Consider the following 27,364-nt stretch of genomic DNA (forward strand, 5'->3'; position numbering starts at 1 on the left):
ACTGAAGCTTTCCATTCATGGCAATGATGATTTTGCCAGGGCCTCAGCAGCAGTGAACTGAAGCTTAATTTAGCATGTGCCTTCATGAAGCTCAGTTCCTCCAGCTGATTTAAAGTCTAGAAAGATACCAAGTCAGATTTCTGGCCTTTGTGTAAGCTTACATAGTTTCATTGAGGTGAGTGGAGCTCTGCCAATTTAGAGCAGCTGAGGGCTTGATCTGTAGTATTTACCCTGATTATCTATTAAAAATGTAGAATGGTGAAGCAGAAGCTCCGATAACACATTCCTCGAGGAATCCTTGTTGGATACCTGAATGTACTTTCTAAATGTTGTGTAATTACTATACTTAGATCTTGTGTAGTCTGTCAAAAGCTACTGTGAAGGCATTTAAAATAAGACTGGATGAAGTTCACAGGAGAATACTGCATTGACAGCAGGTGACTAAAAAACATTATGCTTATCTCATCCTCGATTTCCTTGTCTGTAATCATTGCAAATACTCTGTCTTTTCCTTCAGAGAATCCTGGAAGTTGCAAGTCCATTAACTCATGTGTACATTTAAGACTATTTTTGTTAGTTTTTATTATGAGTCTGTTCCAGGCAAGTTGCCATTTTTTGCCCCAGAGCCCAAAACTATCTGGTCTATCTGGAATTGATCACAATCTGCATTTCTTTTACTGACCAAACTGACTGATGCTATTAAGTGACGTTAACAAATATTATCAACTTCCTCCTGCCTGTTCCAGTAATAGTCCTTCTCCTATTAGCCTTTCTGATAACCATTCATCTTTTCTGGTTCTTTTATCCTATATCTTAATCAAGTTTTGTATCTAGACACTGAGGAAACTCATTTTGCGATACTAGAAGCTAACACTAATGCTTTTTTCCCCCCATTGTTTCTAGATAAAGGTCTTTCCCTGCTAGGCTATCATCTATGCAACTATAGTGTGACCAAAAATGTCTTTAAAATGGTTGCCTATCAAAAGTCATATGAGAAAAACACCTTATGTGGAGGATGGATTCCATGGATGGTTTGTCCCAAAACTTACCACAAAACTAAGTATCGTACTATTGAAGTCCCTGAGACTGTGAATTTTACAGATTGCTGTGAAGGTTACGAGCAAGTTGGACTCTACTGCACTTTATGTAAGTATTAGTCAGATCAGCTGCTTAAATCAATAGTCCTTTTGATGGGTGATTCACTGTAGATGGTGGCTCAAGAAGCTAAGTTTTTGTAAGTTTATGTCTGTCTGTTGAAGGCAGTGAGTTTGCAGAAGTCAGTGGTACATCTAGCCCAAAATGTCTCTTGTGGATTGAAAAGGCAAGTTTTATAATGCATTCTTATACTTCAATTTATGTAACAGATTCAGTGGACAAGCAACATTCTAAATGAGTTTGAATAATGCATTACCTTGTCATTCTTACAGCTGATCTTTGCATGGCAGGATTAAGGCACTTTTGGAAGATAGCATAGAGTCTACTGTATAGTCACTGTATGTAGTCTGGAGATGACTTCGTTTTCCAAGCTTATTGTTAAGTGCTGCCAAGAATGCAACAGCTTCATTTAATAAGGTTTACTATTAACATAATCTTCAGTTTGGCACCATGCTAATGACAGCCAGCCACACAAATTTTACTTTGGACTTTTGCGATTTAATCATTACTTCCCAATTTCATATTGCAACTACATCTGCTCTAATTTTCTCATGACTCTTTTTACTTTGCATATTTACTCCATTACTCCCAGGTTTGCTTGAAAGGTTGGGAAATGTAGGTCTAACTTCTGAGTTTGTAGTAAAACTCCAAAATGGGAAAGACCTTGCTGCCACTGCTGTTGTGGTAAACATTTTGTTTAGGGCTGCTTTTGGTACAAAAGGTGGAATGGACACTTAGGGTCAGATTCCATTCCACCTGGTAGGCACATAAGTGGATTGAGGTGCCTACATCTATTTTGCCCTACTTGAAAAACTGTGGGGGCATGTACACAAGATGCTTACTGTGGAGTTGCCTAATTAGCTCCTTAGTAAAGTGTCTACACCTACACGTGCGGCACTATTAGGCAAGAGTAAACTAATTAACTCTGCCATAGATTAGCACTGCCTGATACTAGTAACTATAATAGAGGAGTTATTTAATCTGCTACAATGCATGTGTTGATGGTGACCAGGGCTGGATGTGGTATGAGTGCTAGCCCCACACTGGAGCACCCTTGTGCACCAGCCAGCCCCTCTGCTGCATGTTGAGCAAGGGTGGAACAGTCCTGGACTGGCAAGCTGACTCCCACATCCCCCTGCCAGCGGGGGCAGAGCAGCTGTGGTCCTGTGTACATGTGTAAACACTGTCTGGGAGCAATAAACTGCAGTGAGAACTGCGCTGGATGTTATTGCATTGCATTAATATTGAAATATAAATGTGCCCTGTTAGTACAAAAAATGGATGGGCTCCCTTCCTCCTCCTTCTTGTTGCTTTTCTGTGATTTAATTCTGAGGGTAAGATGACAATGTATATATGAAAGTAGGTGCATTAATAGATTTTCAGGAACTTGAACAGAGTGAAATAGAATCACACTTAGTCCCCATGCCCACTTAGGTTCCCAGTAAGTGGAATACAATCTGGCCCTTACTCTGAGTATTTTGGTTAATCTTTAATTAAGAATGGCCTTAAGTACACTGAAATAAGCCACTTAGATGTCCACCATGCTTAACATTTTCATAAAGGATGATTCAGGTTATTCTGGTGCAACTTTCTTTTGTAGATAAGCCCTTATACTCCAAAGGCACTTACACACATTTAAAAATCCAAGCACTCTTTGTCATCTATTACTTATTAAATAACTCTTTAGAAATGGAAGATTTCCATTGGATTGACTGGAACATAAGAAAGGTCTCTATCTTTATCTTATGTCTTCCTTAAAACCATCTGCTAGGAAAAAACAAAACATAGTTAGAAATAATTCCTGCCCTGGTTTTATTGATCCATTCAACTCATGTTGGCTGACACACAGTGTAAATCAATGCAGAATTGGGCCCACATAAGCCAATATTTCCACGAAGTATCTTCAAGCTGTCAGAAAATTGCTATCAATTATACAACATTTCTGGGAGGAAGGCAGATGGAAAACTACTATGGATCAAATCCTTCTCAAGATTTGCTTCTAGGGAGATGCCTGTTCAAATAACTGGAGCTGGGGAGTGGGAAGGGAGCTGTTTATTTATCTTACACAAATTAAGAACATTCATTATTTTTACAGAGTAACTAGTGATTTTTTTGGATACCTCGGTTTTGGTGTTCCTGACTTTAACTACAGTTATGATCGTAATTTTCAAAGCGTAGGTGCTCAGGCCTTAGTCTAGCATCGTCACACCACTAATGTATTCACCTTTCTGGATGTGTTTGTCAATGGTATGTCATAATTATTTTAGATGATTTTCCTTTGAAGAAAATTACCTTTCAGTCATAAATGGATTTGTATAGTTTGCAGGTGATTTCTGGTTTTGGATTATTCAGGCACCTTATTTTGCTTCTCAAAGTATTAGTCATAACTTCTATGAATGGTAATGCACTGTCTAGACACAATCTTAAATAAATGATGAAAGGAGGAAATTGGAACTATTGGAATTACTGCACTACATGCCATTAAAGTATTTGTGTTTTCTTTCTGGTGTTATCCATAGTGACCTTTTCTGTGTTGGAATAAGAGCAGAATGATCTGTATAGTCTTTGTGCACGCCTTCCTGCTAATTTTTCCACCTTACCTTTTCAGAAACAATAATTTACCTTTGCATCTGTGCTTTTTCTGTTTCTTTGTTTATCATTTGGGGAGCCAGCATAAGCATGTTACTGCTATAATTTCTACAGTAGCTCCTTCTAGTATTAATCCTAGTATTATGATAATAGCATGCCTAACCACCCACGCATACCTTAAAAGAACAATATTAATGTTGTAAAGTCAAGCATTTTAAAGTTAGGAAGGGCCAGAATTAAGGTATTGTGTACATATGAGTTTAGATGCAGTCTTTATTTACACAGTCATGTACAATCTTTCTCACAAGGCTTTCCTAGTTCAGTGCACAGAATGGACAGTGCTAACATGAGTTAGGTATTCTATATTTTGTTACACAGTCATGTACAATCTTTCTCACAAGGCTTTCCTAGTTCAGTGCACAGAATGGACAGTGCTAACATGAGTTAGGTATTCTATATTTTGTTCTACCCACGTTGTTCAGTGTGTGAGTCCATGTTTCTGCAGACAGTATGATTATTTCTCAATGAACTTTTCTATACTCCTGTCATTAAAGTATATGAGAGTTTCATAAACATTAATTAATATATTTACGAAAATTGTGTATGGCAAAAGGTGGTACTATCCCAATTTAACAGATGAGGAAACTGAAGTACAGAGAGATTACAGTCACAAGAATTCACAGATTGTAGGAGCTCAGTTTGAAACAGCTGAGACCTGGTTTTTTTTCTGAGTAATTAATTTTTTTATGGCATTGTATGTTCCAAAGCACAGCTTTCAATAGGTGCATGTAGACGAAGCTGGGATTTACTTCACCCTAAATTGAAGTGGGTAGGTTTTTAAAAACACCACTTCAGTTTGGGGCAAAATAAACCCCTGTGTCATGTACACCCATGACTTACCTGCCTCTCTGGAGGTGGGAAGGGGAGGGTGAGCTTTCCAGGGACAGCTGCTTTGAGGGCGCAGCAGTCCCTGGGCTGCGGGGGTGGGGGCTGGTGCTTCACTCCGCGGCAGTGACCCCCACTGGCAGCTCCTGCCTGCAGGTACCCGGCTCAGTTTCACTGTAGTAGTCAGTACCGTTGCAAGTCAGGCACCAAGAAACTGAGTGTGCAAATGGCAATTACCTTTGAAAAGTGTGGTTGAAGTCACTTTTCCAGCATTGTACAGCAAATCTTTCTAGCAGGAAAAGATGGGATCCAATTCTCTAGGGTGGTATTTAGCTGCTTTGACCATGAGACATCATGCTTTCTCTTCCTGCAGTTCCTTGCTTCATTTGTTACATACCTTCCAACTTCCTCAACAAAGCAAGCAGGAGACCTGCTGACAATAGTCTCCTTCACTAGATAACTATAGTTTATGCCCAGAATGGGGAAAAATATGTTCATATGCAATTGAAGCCTGCATCACAGCCCAGCCAGTCTGAATACACTAATCTAGTTTGTCTCTCTACCTCTTATCCACACAGTGGCTCCACAACCTGTGTCCCCTAACTCCCAATCACAGTTTTCCCCTCTTTCTACACTTCTGCCCCCTGGTAGTTTGTTACTGTCTTCTCCCTCTAGTTATACCAGTTTTGGGTCATGTTTCTTCTGCATTGACTTTGGGCACCTTCTTCCTCTATGCTATCTGGGTGCTGGCAGGGAGGTCGCAAAGAGCACAGCATTCCAGGCTCCCAGCTTCCAGTCCTAGTTCCTGGACATGGCGTAGCTCCGAACCAGGGGCAGATCTGGGGGGGAGGGGCAGTGGTACGAATGTACCCCGCTTTTAGTTGGCCGTACTGCAGAAGCAGCAGCTGGGGACTTTTTTTTAACTCCCCAAAGCAAGTAAGAACCTCCTCTCCCTTCTCCTCCATGATCAGTGGCACACCCCCTCCTCTTGCCTTCCCTCCCCTCCACTTCAGCCATGGTGTCAAGGAAGCAGGCGGGGGAAGTTCCAGATCTGCTCCTCCCCACTTTAGCCAGGCTCAGGCAGGGATAGCAGCAGCAGTAGGCAGGTTTCTTCTCTCTGCCTGGCCCCCTCTAGTGTTCCCTGCCAGCTCAGGAGCAAGCCCATCAGTGTCTCTAGCCAAACCTGGCTCCATATACAGTCCATCTGGAGGAGGGCAGGAGTAGCTCCGGAGCCCACCCCCACCCCAGACCAACTAGGGACAAAGGCAGCAGCACTGGGAAGGGCAGGGAGGTGGGGGGCAGGCAGTGGGAGAGGGGAAGGGAGGGGAGGGAATGTATAGGAGGAGGAAGAGGGAGAGAAGATTTTTTTACCTGTTTGAGGGCCTTAAAATCCTTTGCTACTTCTTCTATGGCACAGTTTGCCACCCTGGTATGGGGAGTGGGGTGGGAGCAGGGGGTACATCCACCCCGGCAGCATGGGTCGCTGCTCCCATGACCCCCTTTCTGAAATCCTGTATCCACCCATGCCTGGAATAGACAGTTTCAGAGAAAGTCCTATACTGCAGCATGCTCTGTGAGGATGGACACTTCAGAGATTTTAGCTGCTAAAATCTATACAGTTTCTACTAAGCACGTTTGAACAGAGATATTTTAAGGGCTTATAACTGGCTACATTCAGTAGATTTTTCAGAGGAATGACAAAAGGTGCATACCTGGCATAAAAGCCATCCCACTGCCACATTTCAGCTCCCTGTTTTGAAGCACAGGGGCACCAGAGCTTTACAAAGAGAAGGTCCAGACTATTTGATTGTGAGCTGAAACATTGTAGCTAACACTTTCCTTCTAGGAAAATGTGGCCCAAGGCAAAAGCCTGGTCTGGAAAATTTCAGTCCAAGCAAATTAGTTTTTGTAAAATTATAAGCAACTGAAGACAGAGTTTTATATTGAGGAAATGTCAGATAATCTTGATAATAGTCAGTGCCCCCAGCCTCTCCTATATACCACTCTATTAGTTCACTTGTCTGTCACTTTGGCAATTGCAGTACCTCGGTCCTCTGCCAGGCCATGCCCTAAACAGTCTCAGGGAAGAGGTGCAAAGGGAAATCTCGGTGAGAGCTGGGCACCTCTACTAGAGGTTATTGTTGAGTTAATTGTGTCCCTTAGCATCTACCTCCCAGGAGATTCTTCCTGAGCCTACTGCCTAACTGGAAATTGTGGCTGCCATACCCAATAACCTTGTAGCTGAGTTCTTGGTTGCCAGGCAATGGGTTCCTCATTTCTTGTTCTCTAACTTCATACACAGAATGAAGGAAAAAGGATTATGCTTTATTCTTCTGACAGAAGGTGTTTGTTGGTTTGCTCCTCAGTGCTATGGCTGCCTGGCAGATGGCTTAGTTCTGGATGACTGTTGTCATGATAATTGAAGCAGAGGGAATAAATTGACTTTAGAAGTGCCTCTGATATGATCAGGTAGAAATGTGATGTGAATCTGTCTTTGTTGCTGTGCTGATGTAAACACGATGTTCTTTAGATTCTAGATTAATGGCTAGTATGGCTCTCAGCCAGGACTCAATTGAGTTCCCAGCGCGCCCGCTGTTTTCTGAGATTGCATGTGAGACATTAATTGTTTGTGCCACAGTTACACATGCTATAAAAAGAGCTGGGTAAAAAAGCTGTATTGAACATCAAACCCAGTTAAACAGAGTTTGGGATCCAGGTTTTGATGCACTTATAAATTCGACTCTTGTTCACAGAAAGTTAATTAGTGAAAGTAAATTTGAAATTGTCTGTACAATTGGCAATGTTTGTATCACAGCAGCACATACAAGCCCCAGCTGATACTGGGGGGCCTATTGTGCTGGTCTGTGGTCAAACACCTAGTAAGAGACAGTCCCTACATCAAAGAACTTGCAATTCAGACAGATAAGATTGGAAAAGTTGAGAGAAAAGCCACAGTTTTACACAAGGGGGCTGACAAGAGTGATTAAGTGACTTGCCCAAGGTCAGCCTGTGGAAGAGCTGGAAGCTGGAGCTGAGTCCCAGTACAGTGCCTTAAACATAATATCTGTCAGGGAGCAGGAAGCTGGGGTTCACCATTGAGATTCACCTTTGTTGAAGGTTAACTTCCAACTGAATTTTCAGGGTTTGTTTTCCTTCTGGCCTCAATGGAACAAATTGCAGAAATGAAGCCCCCAAATCCTTTGCACAATAAACCTTAGAGGCTGCGAATAGCTCTGCTTGAACACACATTTTATGCCTACAAAGAGCAAAATTGAGTTAAGAAAAACTTTTCTGAGATATTTTGGACCACAAACTTCAGTTTGCATGCCCATTATTTAGACTGCAGGTGCAATTGAACATACAAATGTTTCTTTAGGAGTCTAAACAGATGATTTCTCTATGGAATTACCATGACTGTTGTGTGTCCAGTTGCAGAAACTGTACTGCAAACTATGCATGTATAACTTTCTTGTGTGGTGGACACAGCGGGGATTGCACAGGCAGTTCCAGAGCTAAAAGCAAGATCCTGCTATAGCTTGAGGCAAAAAAACAAAGCTGTAATAGACTTGTGTCCTCCAGGGATTAGCATGTCTGTGTGCTAGGAATACACAGTTGCTAGCAGATTACATATGCTTACTTTAAATCTTGATGGATAAAGATCATTTGACTGTGTAAGTATGTTTAGCTGGGGCACAAAGTCTCAACTTTAATATTGCCATCCACTTTGCAGAAACATCAGATTTACTTTTAATCAGCGCTCTGGGAAATTGAAATTAGCAGTGCCTCTTGAATTCTGTGGAGACTGGGTTGTGATAAGTGCATTTTTTCATACATTGAACATCTTTGGTTCCAGTCACAGGAATCGCTTTAATTTTCCTCCTTGCTGATGTTAATTGTGCAGTTAGTAGACTGGAACTTTGTGATATTAAAATATATTGGGGATAAAATTTATAGAAAAGCCAAGGGAGGTCTGTCTGAACACACTGTGTGAAAGGGTTATATTTGTGCTATATTTGATGGATATATTTAAGGAAAGTTCATAGGAACATGATCTGTATTGCACAATAAACTTTTGGTCTTTCACAGATTGAGAAAAACTAGTGAAATGTCCAATAATGGAAAATCTCTTATTGGTATGCTGCCAGGAAAGTTGTTTAAATTTTATTTAGGAAGTGGTAATGCTTTTCCTTAGCTACTGTCTGTGTTGGGTAGTCTCTTTCAGGATAACATCCTCACAGAACTCCTTGAAATCAAATGGAGGCTGTCAGATTAAAAATCATGAGTTTAAACCTGCTCTCCCTTTCTTCATCTGTGTAGAGTGAGTGTGACTGAGAGTGCTGTTTACCCTTTTAAAAAACCCAACACATTTATATCCTTGTGTAATATGATAATTTAAGATTTCTGAAAGTGCTATGGGGCAAACCTCAACATTCTCTTTTTTTTTCTCTTTCAAATGGAGCTGGTCAAAATATAGGAAAATTACTTCTGGACAATTTAAAATGTATTGCTGTTTTGCAGAGCTTGAAAATGTGTCCCTCTTTTATATCTTGAAATAAAAATGTACTTATGGAGACCACACTTATCAAGTTAAATTTTCAATAAGAATATCATAAACATCATAAAAAATGCATCATGTCAGCAATTTTCTAAGGAAGAACTGATTGTAAGTTAGTATTTTCATCCCATAACATCACAACACCTCATTTAGGAGCAGGTGTCTGCCATAAACTGAATATCACAGTGTTAGGGGAAACAAAAATCACAGACATTTTAATCTCTCTTTCTTCCTCTCTCTTTTTAAAATAGCCCTAAATAGATCCAGTGAATTTGCCTCAAGGCCTGGTATTTGTCCAAAGGAAGATATGGAAACATCAAATTATTCATGCACATTTGACACCGACTGTCCAGGACTTAAAAAATGCTGCAACTCATCCATAGGAGCAGGCTGTGTTACTCCTTTACCAGGCGGTATGTTACCTACACATTCTAACTCCTACCTTCACCCAAAGAAATAAGCCATAATTTTTTCTGCTGAAGATGAATAGAGCAACTGTTAATACGTCCTGTCACAGCATCTGATGAAGTGAACTTAAGTTCACAAAACCTTGTGCTCGCTATATATCTTATTTAGTTAATTGACAAGATGCATATCTACCCTGCCTTCTGCTTTATTTCAGACAAACATGAGTAACTACCCCCATCTTTATAAAATAAAAGATTAATCAATTCAAGGATGATCAGTTTTAGTAGTTGGCCTTGTGAGTCCCTTGCAACAAGCTTTTAGGCTATAGTATACCTTTTTAGTACACCTTTACCCTAAAATCCTTCTCCTTGTTTGAGGCACAGACCACTGCAGTTTCTAAGAACTTTGCTATTTGCCCTGAATAAGACCCAAATTATTTGTTGTTTTAAATGTGTTCAGTTACAGAGAGGAACCTAAGAAAATATTGGTTTAATGCATCAGTCCTTGTGAAAATGGATTTTAACGAATTACACAGAATAGATCCAAGACTTTTGAATCATTCACGCCTTCTGCATGCCCTGGTATGTACTAATACAAAAGTTCTTATGTTTCTCATATGATATCATTGATGCTCAAATACCAGGATAAACTAGACATGCCAAAATGAAAGAGAGCTTGTGGTCCTTTGTGCTGATCAGGACCTTATTATGCAGCTGTTCCACTGTGCCCTTCTAAGATACAGAAAGTAGGGGAATTGTGCAATATATTCCAAGCAGGTGAATGCAAGATTCATTCTTGATTATTTCAATTTGACATTTATCTCAATTTGACATTTGTCAAGACTTTGGCTAAAGAAATCATATACTTGAAGTTACCATCTTTTTTCTATTCCAGTTATGCTTTGCCTGCATCTAAGCCCTGGCTAAGTCTTGTCTTCAAAACACACAATTTAGTTGAGATTTGTAGAGTTCCAGAGTATGGATATTTTTAAATTTGGAGTCTTGGGGTGCTTGTGCATGTGATGTTTGTCCCAACGTACACATGACAAAAATGTCGTTTGTGTGACTTAATGGCATCACATTACAAGCGTGCCAGTTTTGAGGGGTTTAGGTGAGTTTGTAACATTGTTGCAATGTTACAAATTGCAACAATGCAGCTGTCAGCTTGCTTCCTGGCTGTGGGAGAGGCAGACAGGTTCCATAGAAAAAAGGGATTTGGCCCTTCACCGTCCCTGCTGACAAGGGGCCTGATACCTTTTTTTTTTGGTCAGAGCTGGAACCTGACTGCAGCCCAGGGGTGATCTGCAGGTCACCGTCCCTGCTGACAAGGGGCCTGATACTTTTTTTTTTTGGTGGAGCCTGCCCACCTCTCCCAGAGCCAGGGGGCGAGCTGCCAGCAGGACGAGCAGCCCCTGAACTGCAGGGGGCCCCAGTCCTTCCCTCCACGGTGGCAGCATCCCCCGGGGCCACCCGGGTAGGCTTCTAGTAGGCCAAGTGCTGCCCCAGCTTGGAGGCAGCACCCGACCTGATCCAACTGTTCCCCAAGCCTGCCTGCTTGAAGCCCACTGGCACTGCTTCCCGGGTGGGCTAGGGGCAGAGTTAGATCATGCCAGGTGCTGTCTCCTACCTAAGACAGCACCCAGCCTGCTAGCAGCCTGCTAGCAGCCTGCTTGGGTGGTCCTGGGGAGGAAGGACTGGGGCCCACCTATAGCTCAGGGGCTGATAGGCCTGCTGACAGATCACCCCTGGGCTGCAGTCAGGTTCCAGCTCTGACCAAAAAAAAAAAGGATCCAGCTTCTTGCCATAATGTGACAGAAAAATTGAAGTGGGTTTCAATTAAAAACCCATTATTTCAATTTAGGAGGCATAGAATAAAGCCCTGAGGATGAAATCCCCATCAAGTGTACAAGTGCCCTGAGTCAAAACCCATTCTAGAGACAAGTTCCAACTGTGAAACTGGGACCTAGATAGAAGATGGATTCTGAATCTCTAAAAGTTTGACTGCTTCAATCCATGACTGTCTTTAGGTCATAGATAATTAATTTTCATTACTACAACAGCTAGTAGTGCTCTGCAAAACAATGAGCTCTGTCACATGCGTGGATGAGGAATGACAATGGTAACTCTGTGTGTAGCGTTATCGGGTCATTAGAACTGTGTAGTATGAAGCTAGCTACGAGTGTTTTGACTACAAGTGGCAGGAAGTGCTCTAATCAACCAAGTAAAACAAAGCTGGGACAAATATGTATATGAAATGCTATCATTGTTGCTCCTTTTCTGATTAAATTAGAATGACTGCACATAGAAAGAATCAACTACTAACAAACATCCAAGTGAGCTAGCGTTCAAAAAAAGCTGGCCTCTCTAGAGTGTGACATTTTCAAACTTTAAAGTATTTCTACAATAAATATTCTCACCCTATTGAAGAAACAATCATCCCAAACTCAGATCAGACTTTTTAGGAGATTCCCAAAAAGTAAAATTAGTTATTTCTCTCCATTAATTTTAATTTCTATACTGCCCTCTGCCAGGTTCCATCTGAGACCTAAAGGATAAGTAATGAAATACAAGACAACCTCTTCTCTTGATGTTGTCTTCTGGGTGCAGGCAGAGGCACTGAATAGTAGAAATCTCAGAGGAAAACCTGTTCTACTAAGATTTTCAGCCCAGTTTCTAGACTCAAGGGACATGTCCGCACATGCAAGCATGTGCTCTTGCAGCAGCTCAAGTAGAAGTGGTACAAATTTGAGCCGAGGCTTTTTGCCTCAGTGCACGTGCTCAGACATGCACTTTGTTGTGGAGCAAATTTTGCCACTTGGGGCAAAATAACCCTGCCTGGCTCCTTCCGGGTCTGTAGCCAGGGGGACGTAGAGCCCGGGGCCAGGATCTGTGCTGTCCCCTGCAGTACAGAAAGCTGCCCTGGCAAGTAGCTCAGGGCTACTCACTCTCAGGAGCTTCTGGAGCCCAGCCAACTGGTACCTGGGGACACTATCCTTTATGCCAGTTGGACTACTGATGCAGTCCTGAGAGTTCCCTGCACCCTTTACCCACTGCAGGGGTCTGGCAGTGGGGGCTGCTGCCTGGCTATGACCTGCTGTGCACCTGCCAGATCCGGATGGGGACTGCGTGGCTAGTAGAGACATCTGCCTTTCTGGGCCAGCTGCCAGTGGGCTGTGGCAGCAGAGTTGGCCTCTGTGCAGCACTACTGCCATGTGTGCCCCCTGCCCAGCCATCTGGGCAGCTATCACCTGGAAGATGTTCTTAGTGTGGTGGCCTGCTTTGAACTGTCAGATCATGTTCTCCTGGCCCCATTTGTCCAGGAGATCAGCCACAGCCAGCTGGGTCCAAGGTGCCAGCTCTGAGCAGGCAAGGCCCTGCCACTGGCCTCCCTAGCAGGAATTCTGGTTTTCCCTATTAGAAAACAAAAATCCCTGATAAACAAAATCCCCAAGTCACTCTGTAAAATACCCCAAAATCCAAGTTCCTCCACAATTAAAACAAAACACCACTATAAAGAGAGAGAGTGAAACAGAGACAGTGATCAGTTTTATTGATATAACTACAGTGTTAAAGTAATGTGGAAGCCTATCAGTGTCTCTATCATAATAATAAAGTACTTTAAATACATGTTTCGTGAATACATGAATATATATTTTGCTGCCCTCCCACAGGGACCACAGCCCCCACACAGGGGTTACAGCCCCCCAACAGAGGCGAAACAGCCCCTGCAAGGGCTACCACTCCCTCCCGCAAGGCCTACATGCCCCGACCCATCTCCCTGGTTGCTGCCCCACCTGGCCCCATCCCTTGCCAGCTGCTGCAGCCCCCCGATGGTTGCCTTACCCAGACCCACCCCCCACTTGCACCCCCAGACCCCCATGGCTGCCCCTTCAACCCCAGGCACTGTCACTTAAAAAAAAAAAAAAAAAGGGAAAAAAGAAAAAAAGAGAAAGTGCAGGGGTTTTTTGTTTACTGTGGGGATGCTGGGGTGAAGGGGCAGGGATTGGGGGCTTTGGGGGGGTGGGGCTGGGCAGGGAAGGGATAGGGGGCCTCAGGGGAGGGGGCAGGTGGGGAGGGCCAGGCAGGGCAGGGCTGGGGGGGGTCTGGGGGAGTGGGCAAGGCCAGTGGGTGTCCCACCCATAGTCTCCTCCCCCAAGCCCTTACTTATCGGCATTGGAGCCCTACTGCTGAAGCACGCTACCTGGCAGGCAGTATGCTTCAGCATCAGGGCAAGGGCCAACCACAGAAATGCTCTGGCAGCCAGAGTGGTTTTGTGGAGGACCCAGCCTCCAGTTGCCTCAGGGAATGGTCTCCTGCCCCACTTTTTTAACTCTGGTTTGTTTTTTTTAGACCTCTGGATATCCAGGGGTCTAATTTCACCCACACGCTGCAAACTTGCAGCATGGGGAACGTTTTTTCGTTCCCACGTGTGCCTGTTGACCTGTCTCAAAGGGGTTTGAGACAGGGCAAGAGGCACATACGCACTCATCTGGATGTGCCCAGGGTGTCTAGATAGGCATCAAGGTTTTGAGAAGTGTATTTGAATAAAATCAAAGTTTTTTTTTTATACCCTGCCCCAAGATTTACCAATTTGTAATTATTAGTGAAAGTTTAAGGGCAAAATCCAAATAAAATGAGCTTTCCCACTTTGCCCAAAATACCCAACACAATTTATTTTAACTACCAGTTTGTGCGTGCTTTTATTTCCCCTCATCACTAATGTCTCCTGCACATTGTAGCTGAGCAACGTGTGTGTGTGTGTGTGTGTGTGTGTGTGTATATGTATATATAATGTATACGTGTGTGTGTGTGTGTACACACACACACACACACATATCACAAGGTTTTCCTATGAACCTAGACTCTCATGCATTATATCCTAATAAAATTAAAGACTGCCAGTCCTTATCTTCTTCTTAAGAGTAGGTTAACCAGTAGAGAACAGTAATAGGGGAGTATATATTAAATAGCTTAGCTACAAGAAGCCACGTCAAACAGAAACTGTTTTTTTCACTACACTGCATACCAGTACCTCATCTCTGTGATGATCAGCCAAGTTGTAATGTCTTATGGACACCAACCTAGCTTGCAGAGCACCTATAGTACATGCATTATAGATAACAATTACACCCTAAGAACAGGATAAAGGAAAATTAATATTGCAAAGTCAAGTGCTCAAAAGTTAAGAAATGGCAAGACATAGATTCCTGTGTAACTGTTTTTCATGAGATGTGTTTTCCCTGTTCTTATCTCTCTTACAGAATCTAATCCCCCTCTTCTTGCCCAGCCAAAGTCAGCCATCTCTGTCTACTCCTTGACTCTCAACTCCAGTTCCTTTGCCCAGCCAGTCCCAGTGTCTTCTTCTGACTTGCACAATTAGTCATAGACTTGTGTTGTCAATATCTAGTTAAAGTTTCTGATGCTCGGCCCCAGAATGACACAACTGAGACTTGCAGTTACAGGAAAAGTCCTAGTGAGCCCATACAAAAGATCACTTACTTTGTGGGGACAGTGTGGGCACAGAATGGGAAGCTGTTAGAAGCTGGAGCTAAATATGGAATTTTCAGAGATTTAGCTTAAATTGAGTGTAAGTGGTTTCTACCATATTAGTGCAAATCCAAATTATTAAAAGGCTTTTACTTAGTCAAACTTGGGTAGATTTTTGCAGGAACAACAGCTAACACATTCCTGACACAGGCCACCTCCTTGCCAAATTCCAGGTCCCTGTTTTAAAGCATCATCCTAAAAAGGTCTCAAGAATTTTCTTCACATCCTGTTTCTTTTTTTCTGAAATAAGATAAGCTGGAATGTTGCATATTGCCTAAATTTTTAAGTCTGAAACAGTTCTTGCTTTTCTTAGTTTAGTATTAATTATTAGGATGTTATTCAGTTATACTGCTAAAGAAACCAAAAACGTGTTCATCTTTTTTTTAACAGATGACTGGCGCACTACAGCCCTTTCATTCCTCAGTATACCACATCCAGACTGCTCACACAGATACATACTCTGGAACAGTAATATCTCATATTCTCATTGGATTATATGAACCAGCTTCACTAATGAAAATTTCTTCTTTGCTGAAAGGCATTATGAAGCGTGTGTATGAAGTTATCGATATAGATGTACAAGGTGATTGTTTAGTATGACAATGTCCTTTGGGGACCTTTTTCAGTGATGTTATTCTTGTGTCCCATTGATTTTCATGAGAACTATATGGTGGAAATTTTTAAATAGGTGCGTCTAAAACACCCACTTGAGAGCAAAATAAGTTTATAATTAGTAGTATTTTGGATATCAGTATTTTGGTGGGGAATGTTCTTGGTTGCTCAAGAAACAATACAATTTCATAATAATGTAGCACGTCTTTATGTTTATTTTAAATATAAAGACATTGTCCTGAATTAGGGACAAAATAGTAAATATATTATAGTTTATTATTCTTTAATAAAAATGTCAAGGTACACTTGGAAAACAGACATGCTTTCTATTTTACAGACTTGTTGCAAGTCGGATGAGTATTTCTAGTCCACTAATTGCTATATTGAAATAGCTGCTTAATATTTAGAGCACGTTTTTGGATCCTGTCATTTTTTCATATGATTGAGCTAACAAATATGGCTATTTAAGTATTGGAATATTTAAGCTCCAAAATATTTATGGCTAGACACTGCTTTCATAAACTGCCCCCTAAAAGAATAATGCTTGCTTATCTGTGAAGACTCAGTCTAACTACTACAGAGCTCAATGCAAGGATCTTCAGCAGTTTTAGTAAGTGTAAAACTGTGCCCTAGAATTGTAAGAAAGGGCTACACTAATTGTCAAGTTTGTCAAACAATCTTGAGGTCATATAAATAGAATAGATCTGGAAGTGGTAGAATTGGATCAGAGCTGGTGCTAGGAAAGTACTAATAATGAAGGTCTATGTTGCAGGTGCACACTCTCCTTCATGGCCAAACCATGGGGCATGGGAGTGATGACAAAGTGCATTTTCCTTTCCTCCATGAAGTTCTTGTGAGTGCCAAGAACTTCATGGAGAACATAGCTGTGCAGTGGGATCTCTGGGTGCAGAGGCAAGAGAGGCAGGAAAGAGATTCAATTGAAACTAGCATTCCTCTATTCCTCCGTTCTTTTGCTTCCTCTATAATGGGCACTGAATTAGACACAAGCCATGAACACTCTCCAAAGTCAAACATCCTTGCATAATTTATACAGAAAATTGCTTCATTGTGGAATTAGCCTTGAGAATGAAAAACAACTCTTTCAAAGTAGGGGTTTTTCAATTGCTCGTAGCCCAGTTTTTTATTTCAGTTACTCCTACACAGAGGTAGGGTTACTTCAGGTTCACATTTGCATAGTTTGGTTCATAGTCTGGATTTACATGTGATGAATCTAAATACTGCTCTTAGGATACCTGTAAATTCCATCCTAAATTGAATTCCTCTCCTTAGATGTAAATGAATGTTCGTATGCTGAACTCAATGCATGTCCCAGAAAAGAGCTTTGCAGGAACATGGAAGGTTTTTACAGTTGTACATGTGAGCATGAACACGTGGACACAAACTCTAGCCATCTGAGTGGAGGATGTAAAGGTAGGAAACATGGGTTTAATTTTCCCTTTTTTCCTCCTGGAAGTAGTGAGCACCCATGTGGGGGATGTTCTAACACACCATCAGAAGCCATTTGCAAGCCATGATTTTTTGCAGCACAGTTTTTCTCTATTCTCTCTTGAGTTGTCATTGGTGGATTACAGAGGAGCTGGAAGTTTGCTGCTTTGCTGCTAATCATTTTACATCCCTGTCCTCATCTCACATTCCCAAGCTATCTCTTGTACTTTCCTATTGCCTAAAAACTTAGCTGCCCCCAGTCCATCTGCCAAAACCTTAGCTTCAACTCCTGGGAACTTCTAAGGTCAAATCATCCACTGCCAACGTTTCTTCCTGGAACCAACGCAACAAAACGTTTAGGCATCTGCATAGAGCCTACAGATTTCAGTTGAACTGTGTGCATTAAGCAGGTGAATTAGTTAGCAGGGCCATAGCAAACAGGTTTGTTATCCTTGGAGATATAAGATAGTTTTAAGGTATCAATTGGAAGAGGGAAAATATTATTATATTATGCATATTGAACTAGTTTAGTCTGAAGGCTTATAAGCTTTTGAATATGTAGAAGATTTTTATTTTGGCTATGTATTACTAGATAATTTGTTTTGCTTATTAATTTCCTTTTTTCCTAGACATGATAGAGTCTACTCCAAGATCAGCTTTGGATCCAGTTAGTACTAGCAATAGTTCTGTCTCTCTAGATAATTCAACAATTGTTCTGCCAAAATCTGAGAACTCTACTGATTCAGAATGCTGTAAGTAACATTGAGTTTCATCACTTGTTCCTTCCCTTCTGTCCTGAAAATGATTGAGTTATGATATCTACAGTGACATCTGATGGAGAACAGTAACAAAGAGCCCCAAGAGATTAACCATTGTATACCCTAGTTTAATTCCCTTACTTAAGAAATATCCCATGGACAAACTCTTTCCATTTTTCTTATGAGATCGAAAGGTTGTAAAGTCAGCTTTTGTCTAAATCACTGAGATGTTCACTGCTTTTGACTCCTGTCTTCATCCTCACCTTTAAACCCTCGACAGAGGGTTTAAATTAAAGTTATTTTAGAAAAGTAGACATGGCTGTTTGTACATGCCACAGGGATTTAATTCTCCCTAAATTGAAGCGATGTTTTCAAAAACCTACTGCTTCAATTTAGGGAGAATTAAACTGAAGTAAATCCCTGTGGCATGTACAAAAGGGTTGGGCCTGATCCTTACCTGCCTCTCTGGTGGTGGGGAGGGGAGGGTGAGCTGCCAGCAGGCCGAGTGGTCCCTGAGCTACAAGGGGGCCGGTGCTTCCCTCTGAGGTGGCAGCACCCCCCAGGCGGTACCCACCCGCAGGCACCCAGCCCAGGTGTTCCCGGGGGCACTGCAGCTGTGGTGGGAAGCACCGGCTGCTGCAGCCATGGAGGGGAACACCAGGACCTCATGCAGCTCAGGTAGGCAGGCAGGCTCCGGGGAGGGAAAAAAAAAAGATCAGGCTCACTGATTTTTTATTTATTTATTTTCCTTCAGTTGAGCCTGCCTGCATGAGCTGCTGCCGGGCTGCCTGCATAGGCTTCCTGTACAGCCCCTGAGCTGCACAGGGCCCAGTGCTTCCCTCTGCGGCTGTAGCCTAGCAAACTAAAACACCTTGGAAGTGTTTTATTTTGCTGTGTTTATCCCATTTATTGTGCAGTATGCTGACAGTATAAACAGCCACACCATTAAGGCACATTATGCTGCTGACAGTGTAAACAGCCGCATCATTAAAGTGCTGCAAAAGGGCATTTAAACCACTTTAAAGGCAAATTTTGTGGTGTGTACAAAGGCCCTATATCTCCAGTCCTTAGGACTTACCTAGTAGGCAACTATCTTGGGAGACTGGAACTATATCTGTTTTGTTGAAACAGACCTGTTTTTAAGAAATTTTTATTCCGTCTTTTTCTGAAAAAGCTCAATCAGCTTTAAAAAGAAGAACAGAAATTATGGTTTCTCGATGCCACATTCTCCAATTCAGTCCTGAGTGTTTGCTAAATAGAATGAATCCATATTCTTCTCTCACTTATATCACTGAAATTAGCGGTGTGACTTCAGGTATAAGTCAGGACAGCATTTGTCTGATAAATAAACGAATACAAATACAAAACATTTATACATATTTTATATATAATCATTATTCCATGGGCAATGAAGGCTTGTCTTGATGGATTCATAATTCTGCATCCTTACTTATGATGAGTAATCCCATCACTATCAGAATAGGTATTTGTATTACTGTAAATCAATCACAAGTGCTAGTGGCAAATGGAAAACAAATAATAACTGTTACATTAGTTATAAATGTATATAACTAATTGCTTTAATTGGGCCACTTAGGGCACAAAGGTTGACTCAGTGCAGGGGTGGCAGAATCTGGCTTTGTATATTGCAAAGAGCAGTTTTACCTTATTGATCATAAAAGAAGCATTTTGGATTTGTTTCCTTGGACAAAATGTTCCTTTCTCTTTTGATGAGTTTCCCCAATATTACTATAGATTCTTCTGCAATTAGAAACCACAGAATCTTCAGTGTTACTAGTAACAGTTTTGAAGTATCCTGGAGTGTGAATTCCACTCTGAATCACACTTTCCAAGTTGAAGTTTTCAAGGGCAAAGATATCTTCAAAAGCATAGCAACTACAGAAATGAGAGTGGATGTGTCTGACTTGGAAGCAGGTATAATGTATTTGGTGAAGATAAGCTATGAAACTTGTGGAAAAACCATCATCTCCCAGCAAAGTGCTAAAACTAGTAAGTATCCAATTTGAGATATTTCATTTCTTTCTGTTCCCATTTTCTATGCTTTAATGATACTCCATTATCCCCTCAACACTCATTTCCATCTTTTTTTTCAAAACACTCTTCTTCTGTTAAGCCAATGCCAGTTCAGTACAGACAATCAGATGAGCAGGGCATATTCTGAGTGGTGTAGGTCGTTTATTATGCAGTTGATTAAGCAGTGCATTTGCTTGATGCTGACTCAGACAACTAGAGACATAAATCTAATGTAGATTGTGTTGAGTTACAGCTTGGCAGCACATTCAGCTGCCATTGATGCACAGCATATTTCCCATGAATTTTGAGGGTCGCCCTGCTTTTTCCTGTTTATATAGCTAGACTGAGGGATGAACAAGGAAATCTGGTGATATACTCAAGGTTATCAATTAAAGGCTTTTCTCAGAATACCACAAAGAAAGAGACTGTGTAGGTGAAGGCCAGATTTTGATGAGCTTGTGTTTGACAAGTTGGGGCCAATGGACAAGAGCTGTGTAAGGACACTTGCAGAGGCTGTGTTGTATTATCAGTAGACTAACTGAGGCGGGATGTGATTGGGGCAGTATTTCCAGGTACCATTTTTGTTGCAGGGCAGGGCGCAAAAGTAACTGTGGCTATCAGCTGATGCTGCTCTGTACATTGTGGTTGCCCCAGGCACGGAGCTGCCCTCCTGTGCCTATGTGTATTACAGAGTTTCATACACTTGACTAATGTTACAAGCCCCTTGTTTTAAATTTATAAGGCTGTTTGGTTCCCATTTAAGCAAGATATGATTTCCATGTCTGAATCAGATCAGAACCTACATTCTGTTAGCTAACCAACCCAATGTGTCAAGGTAAAAGTTAATCACTAGCAAGGGCAAGGGAGAAAATTCACCCCTGGTGGAATATTGAAGAATTAGCTGGTGTTGGTCAAAGTAGCTCTTTTAATTTTAATGAAGCTACACTGATTTATGCCACTAAGGCTTTTCTCTCAATTTGGCTTTGGACATAAGCCCAGATCTGAGACGTTAATATGGATCCTTCAGGTTTGATCAAACCATTTTCTCTTTTGCACTATCACTATTTTAATGTGTCTTATAGATGCCCAGATATTTGGGATTATAATAAGGATCCTGAACTATAATCTCACTGAACAGCTCCACAACACTAGTAGCTTGGAATATCAAGAATTCTCAAGATTACTGCTTACTGAGGTAACACTAAACTCTGTGTGCGTAATCTTTCTATGTAGGATTAATTTAGTGTAATGGGGAAGATTTATACATGCACAGTAACCATTAGAAATTCTTGCACCATTTTCTTTGACTTTCATTTGACTGAAACAAAAGTTATTGGCAACTTAGGCACTGACCTTCTTATCACTGAAGCCAGTGAGAGTTTTACCTTTCAGAGGAGTGAATTAAAAACAGGGAGGTGGATGGACTTCTTCCTGAAAGATTTTTATTGTGATTATTAATTTTCCAGTAAGCTGATGTGAGGATTTTTAATGAATCTTTGACATGTTCAAGTGGCATCATATTCACTGTGTGATTCCTTTTTTAACCAAGTTTTACTTTTTCTCGGAGCTCTTTATCCTTCAAAAAGTGACTGGTCTGGATTTTTCTAGAACTTCATGCATTAGGTATGGACATACTATACCCTGTGAGTGTATATACATGAGATGCTATGTCACTGTAGTGATGAGCTACATCACAGCTAAATCACTGCACAGTCATTTAGTATTTGCTAAAGCAAGTACTAAATGCACAGTACCAAATACCAGCAGATACTGCACAGTACCAGGGGATACTGCAGTGCACAATCATTTAGTACTTGCTTTGGTTAAACCTGTAGCTAAAGCAAGTACTAAATGATTGTGCCATACCCTCCCCAGTACTCCACTGTCCCTGGGGTGCCTGGTCATTCTTAGATACTACATCGCCATAGCAGTGAGTACTGAAGCAAGTATTAAATGACTGTGCGGTACCTGCCAGTACTATATGACCATGTAGTACCAAATGCATAGTCAGGGGCACATGTAGACATGTCCAGTTTGTACTGATTCAGCAATCATGATTGATTAAATAAATCAACTTGTATCATGAAATTTGGAATCCAATGAGAAGTTCTCTAAAGCATGGGGAGTTTCAAATATGGCCTTCTGCTTCTAATCCATTTTATTGAATCAGGCCCAGATTATGAAGTTAAGATCATAATCCAAGCCCAGAATTTCCCCACAGTCAAGGTGATGTAGATCCATTTATGATTATAAGGATAAAAAAGACAGTATATTGTGGGTCACATTTTTAAAAGAAGGCACAACAGCTGTGTCTCCATCCAGTTGGACACTTGCTCATGAAAAATGGGTAACTTTCTACTGAAAAATAATATAAAGTTTTCTGTAGCCATCAATGGCATTTGTAGAAAAGCAAAATGTGCATCAGCACTGAGAAAATGGCAGCAGTGCACTTTTGAACACACTGAAGGTGTTTTAGGTTAAAAAGTGCACCAGTGCTATTTTCTGTGCACTGATGTGCATTTTGTCATTTATACAAATGCATGTGATGCAGCGCTGGGCACATCAGCTTGTGTGCTCTGCAGACTTGATGAATCAAGTCTGCTCTGAGACATTGGACTCTTGGCACATTGGAACAAGCAAAGGTATGTGTATAAATGCCCCAATAGACCATGTAAGTGGTAGAGGCCATTTTCCATGGGTGTATCTATTTACTCAAGTAAAAACATATTTTCAGTGTAACACCAAGCCACAGGCTATTAGGTCACATACAAACATTCAGTTTCTCCAGAGAGAGCTGCTGCTCTCCCAGGAGAAACCACAACTTGTGGTTTCTCCTGGGAGAGTGAGTGTCTGTACCACTTACCCTTCTGAGAACAGCCACAGCACAACATCCCAAGGTACTTTCCTCCTGCCCTTCCCCCTTCCCTCCCCCAGGTAGACGGTGTGTCACTCAGGTTGGACTTTGCTACTCCAGCTGAGAAGGGAGAAAAACATGCAATTCCACCTTGTGCTGTACAGAGACACAGACTGATTCTAAGCAGTCTAGGTCAGCCATTCAGGGCTACATTGTGCATTGCTGCCATCTGTTGCCAGGTAGACAGCAGAGCACATTGAGGTGTGTGCACAGGCCACCTGACTTCACAGCATCAGCAGTGCAGCTCTCTCTGCTCTTCATCGGCTTGGTATTCTAATGTCTGATCAGGCATCACCGGATAAGCTTTTCTACATGGAGAACAACTCCAGAGACTTCTCCCCGGTCATTTGAGTATGTGTACACAGCCTTTGTCTTCATTGCCTCCTGAATGAGACCTGTCATACCACTGAAAAATAAGCTTTGCCTGTTCATTCCACTTTGCCTGTTCACTCCAAGCTTACAAATTTATGGAGTCAATAGCTTGGTGTGACCCCTAGTGTGCACCTCATCATCATGCTCTGGCTTGCTGACGGCTGTAATTCCACCAGCACAATACATAGATCTATTTAGCTGATTGCTAGTAAAGTATAATTTATTGGTGGTGTCAGCGTTATTTCAAGTAACACAAAGAAAATAAATGTATTTCATAGATTTCATAGACATTAGGGCTGGAAGGGACCTTGGGAGATCATCGAGTCCAGCCCCCTGCCCAAAGGGCAGGAAGTCATCTGGGGTCATAGGATCCCAGCAAGATAAGCATCCAATTTACTCTTGAAGGTGTTCAATGTAGGTGCTTGAACCACTTCCGCTGGCAGACTGTTCCAGACCTTGCGGGCTCGGACAGTAAAGAAATTCTTCCTTATGTCCAGCCTGAAACGGTCTTGCAGGAGTTTGTGACTGTTCAACCTCATCATCCCTTGGGGCGCTCTGGTGAACAGACGTTCCCCCAGATCCTGGTGGTCACCCCTGATAAACTTATAGGTGGCCATCAGATCACCCCTGAGCCTGTGCTTTTCCAGGCTAAAGAGTCCCATGGCTCTCAGCCTGTCATCGTAAGATCTGTTTTTCTGACCTCTGATCATGCACGTGGCTCTCCTCTGGACTCTCTCAAGCTTCTCCACATCCTTTTTGAATTGTGGAGCCCAAAACTGGACGCAGTACTCCAGCTGCGGCCTCACCAAGGCCGAGTACAAGGGGAGAATGACGTCCCGGGATTTGCTCGAGAAGCATCTATGGATGCACGCCAGCATTTTGGTTGCTTTACTAGCCGCAGCATCGCATTGCAGGCTCATGTTCATCTTGTGGTCAATAATGACCCCCAAGTCTTTTTCTTCTCTAGTGCTAACCAACGTAGCACTGCCGAGCCTATAAGGGTGCTGCAGGTTTTTCTTCCCAAGGTGGAGAACCTTGCATTCTTCGGTGTTAAACACCATGAGGTTCTCGTCTGCCCATTTGCTGAGCTTGTCCAGGTCAGCCTGGATCACTCGCCTATCTTGTGGCGTGGATGCTTTGCCCCAAAGTTTGGTGTCATCGGCGAACTTGGCCAGTCCACTCCTGACTCCAATGTCCACATCATTAATGAAGATGTTGAACAGGATGGGTGCCAGGACAGGGCCTTGAGGGACCCCACTGGTCACAGGGCACCACGATGAGTGACTGCCATCAATCACAACCCTCTGGGTCCGACCACGAAGCCAGTTTCCCAGCCAGCGGATCGTGGTGGAGCCAAGGCCACAACTGGGCAGTTTGGCCAAGAGGTGATCGTGGGATACCAGATCAAAAGCTTTTTTGAAGTCAAGATATATGACATCAATCTCTTCTCCCTTGTCCAGGTGATAGGTCACCTGGTCATAGAAGGAAATGAGATTGGTCAAACAAGAGCTACCCGCAACAAACCCGTGCTGGCTATCCCTTAGAATGTTAGCCTGGGCCAGTCCATCAAGGATGGCCTCCTTAATAAACTTTTCTAAGATCTTCCCCAGGATAGAAGTCAGGCTAATGGGCCTGTAGTTAGCCGGATCCACTCTCCTCCCTTTCTTGAAGATCGGCACCACATTGGCCTTCTTCCAGTCTTTGGGCACTACTCCAGAGCACCAGGAGTTTTCAAAGATCCGTGCCAGGGGCTGGGCTATGACGCTCTCCAGCTCCTTGAGTACCCTGGGGTGCAGATTGTCAGGGCCAGCTGACTTGAAGATATCCAGCTTCTCAAGGTGTTCCTTTACGAGGTCAGCATTGATGGAGGGTAGGGGATCCCCCTCACCCAGATTTCCCTGTCCCATAGCAGGCATGGGCATCCCGTGGGACTGATGAAAGACTGACGCAAAGTACTTATTTAATAGGTTGGCTTTTTCCTGGGCGTCAGTTGTCGGTTGCCCCATCTGGTTTAGCAGGGGTCCAACATTGCCCTTGCTTTTCCTCCGGCTCCCCACATATCTGAAAAAGGACTTTTTGTTGTTCTTGATGCCTGAAGCTAGTTGGAGTTCAGTTGCAGCCTTGGCTTTCCTGGTTTGCTCCCTGCAGGACCGGACCAGCATGGAGTAATCCTCCTTGGAGGTGAATCCCATCCTCCATCCTTTGTAGGCTTTCCTTTTTAGCCACAGTAGGTCCGCTAGGTCTCTGGAGAGCCAGGGGGGCTGCTGTGCCTTCTTGCTGCCTTTCCTCCGTGTTGGAATAGATTTAGCTTGTGCACTGAGGATCGCTTCCTTGAGAAGCAACCACTCTTCTTGAACTCCCATCTCCCTGGGGTTATGGTCCCTGAGGGCCTGACCGACAAGCCTCTTGAGCTTGTCAAAGTCGGCTTTTCTGAAGTCAAGGACTTCTGTGTTGCTGACTGACTTGCCAGCTTTACGGAGGATGGTGAAGGTGATCAGCTCGTGGTCGCTGTCACCCAGCTTCCCATCGATCACTAGGTCGCCGATTAGGTCGTCCCCCGTAGCCAGTACCAGGTCGAGCAGTGCTTTGCTTCTTGTTGGCCCATAGACTTCTTGAGTCAGGTAGAGGTCATCCACGCACGAGAGAAAGCTTTGTGACCGCTCGGATTTTGCTGAGTGATCTTCCCAGGAGATGTTCGGGTAATTGAAATCACCCATGACAACCAAGGTCCTGGAGCAATCGGTCTCATTCAGTTTCCGGGCGAACTCCTGGTCAAGCTCAGGACTTTGAGTGGGAGGTCTGCAGTAGACTCCCACCGTTGTGTCCCCTGTGCTGTTTTTCCCACGAATTTTTACCCAGAGGGTTTCTAGCTGTCCATGCCGGTCGCCAACATCAGCTTGCAGGGACATGTAGCTTTCCTTAACATAGAGAGCTACACCCCCGCCCCTTTTGTCAACACGATCCCTCCTGTACAGGGTATAGCCCTCTATACCCGTGGTCCAGTCATGGGTGGAGTCCCACCAGGTCTCCGTTATCCCAATGACGTCATAATTCTTTGCACTGAGCAGGAGGACAAGCTCCTCCTGCTTGTTACCCAGGCTCCTGGCATTAGTGTACAAGCAGGCAAGTGTGCCCTTGGGGGCTCTTGCCTTGCCCACAGATTGTGCCAGGGCTGGGGCAGGGGTGGGCTCCCTTAAGTGCCTTGGTCTGCTGGCTTTGCAAGGGTTGCTCCGTGGGCCAGCAGTGGCAGTAGTCCCCCCATCCCCCAGCAGACTTAGTTTAAAGCCTGGTGGAGCAGGTCAGCCAGCCTGGCTGAGAAGAGCCTCCTCCCCAGGGGAGAGAGGTGGAGGCCATCTCTTCCCAGCAGCTCGCTGTCTCTCTCGCCAAAGAGCGGGCTGCGGTCATGGAAGCCAAAGCCTTCCCGATGACACCAGCTCCGCAGTCTTTGGTTCACTGTGTGGATCCTCCTCTCCCTCCTCAGCCGATAGCCCGAGACTGGGAGGATTGACGAAAACACCACCTGAGCTCCCAGACCCCTAAGCCCTGCTCCCAAATCCCTGTAGCACCTCATGACCTGGCTGGGGGTGCTCCGAGCCGTGTCATTGGTGCCCACGTGAATAAGGAGCATGGGGTAGTGGTCTGTGGGCCGGAGGAGCTGCGGGATCCTCTCTGCAATGTCTCGGATGCGGGCCCCCGGGAAGCAGCAGACTTCCCGGGCTACGGGGTTGGGGCAACAGAGTGCCCCCTCAGTGCCCCGCAGGATGGAGTCTCCCACAACAAACACCTTTCGCTTTGACTTGGGGAGAGCGGGGCCAGTAGCTGCGGTCGAGCCTGGGTTGCCTGCGGGAGCCGGCAACTGAGCAGGCTCTGCCGGGGCTGCAAGAGGTGCGAACCTGTTGCTAAGCTCCGGCGAGGGGCCTTGATGCAGCGGGCCTTGGGGCCCTTGACCACCTTGGTCCATGCCCCTGACTGGGCAGAGCGGGAGGTCCCAGAGTCCTCCTTAGTCCTGGAGGGAGACGGTGCTCTACCCTGCGGCTCCTGGGGGAGAAGGGCCTGGCAGTAGGAGTCTATCTCCTGCTCGCAGTCCCTG

The 27,364-nt window shown here is 43.5% G+C and overlaps 1 protein-coding gene across 1 annotated transcript in view; it reads left to right on the forward strand.

Annotated features, from left to right (window-relative positions):
* Positions 1-905: 905 nt before the first annotated feature.
* Positions 906-27,364, forward strand: part of UMODL1 (uromodulin like 1) — a 72,483-nt gene continuing 46,024 nt past the window's right edge. The window contains exons 1-8 of the mRNA XM_090061219.1: positions 906-1,146; positions 9,436-9,597; positions 10,052-10,173; positions 15,529-15,721; positions 17,041-17,181; positions 17,826-17,948; positions 19,710-19,964; positions 21,071-21,183. Of these exons, the coding sequence (XP_089917345.1) occupies positions 969-1,146; positions 9,436-9,597; positions 10,052-10,173; positions 15,529-15,721; positions 17,041-17,181; positions 17,826-17,948; positions 19,710-19,964; positions 21,071-21,183 (1,287 nt within the window). The 5' untranslated portion in view covers positions 906-968. The remainder of the gene's footprint in view (positions 1,147-9,435; positions 9,598-10,051; positions 10,174-15,528; positions 15,722-17,040; positions 17,182-17,825; positions 17,949-19,709; positions 19,965-21,070; positions 21,184-27,364) is intronic.

The sequence above is a fragment of the Crocodylus siamensis genome, chromosome 1 (assembly GCF_052110815.1).
Source record: "Crocodylus siamensis isolate JL-2025a chromosome 1, ASM5211081v1, whole genome shotgun sequence".
NCBI classification, from domain to species: domain Eukaryota; kingdom Metazoa; phylum Chordata; order Crocodylia; family Crocodylidae; genus Crocodylus; species Crocodylus siamensis.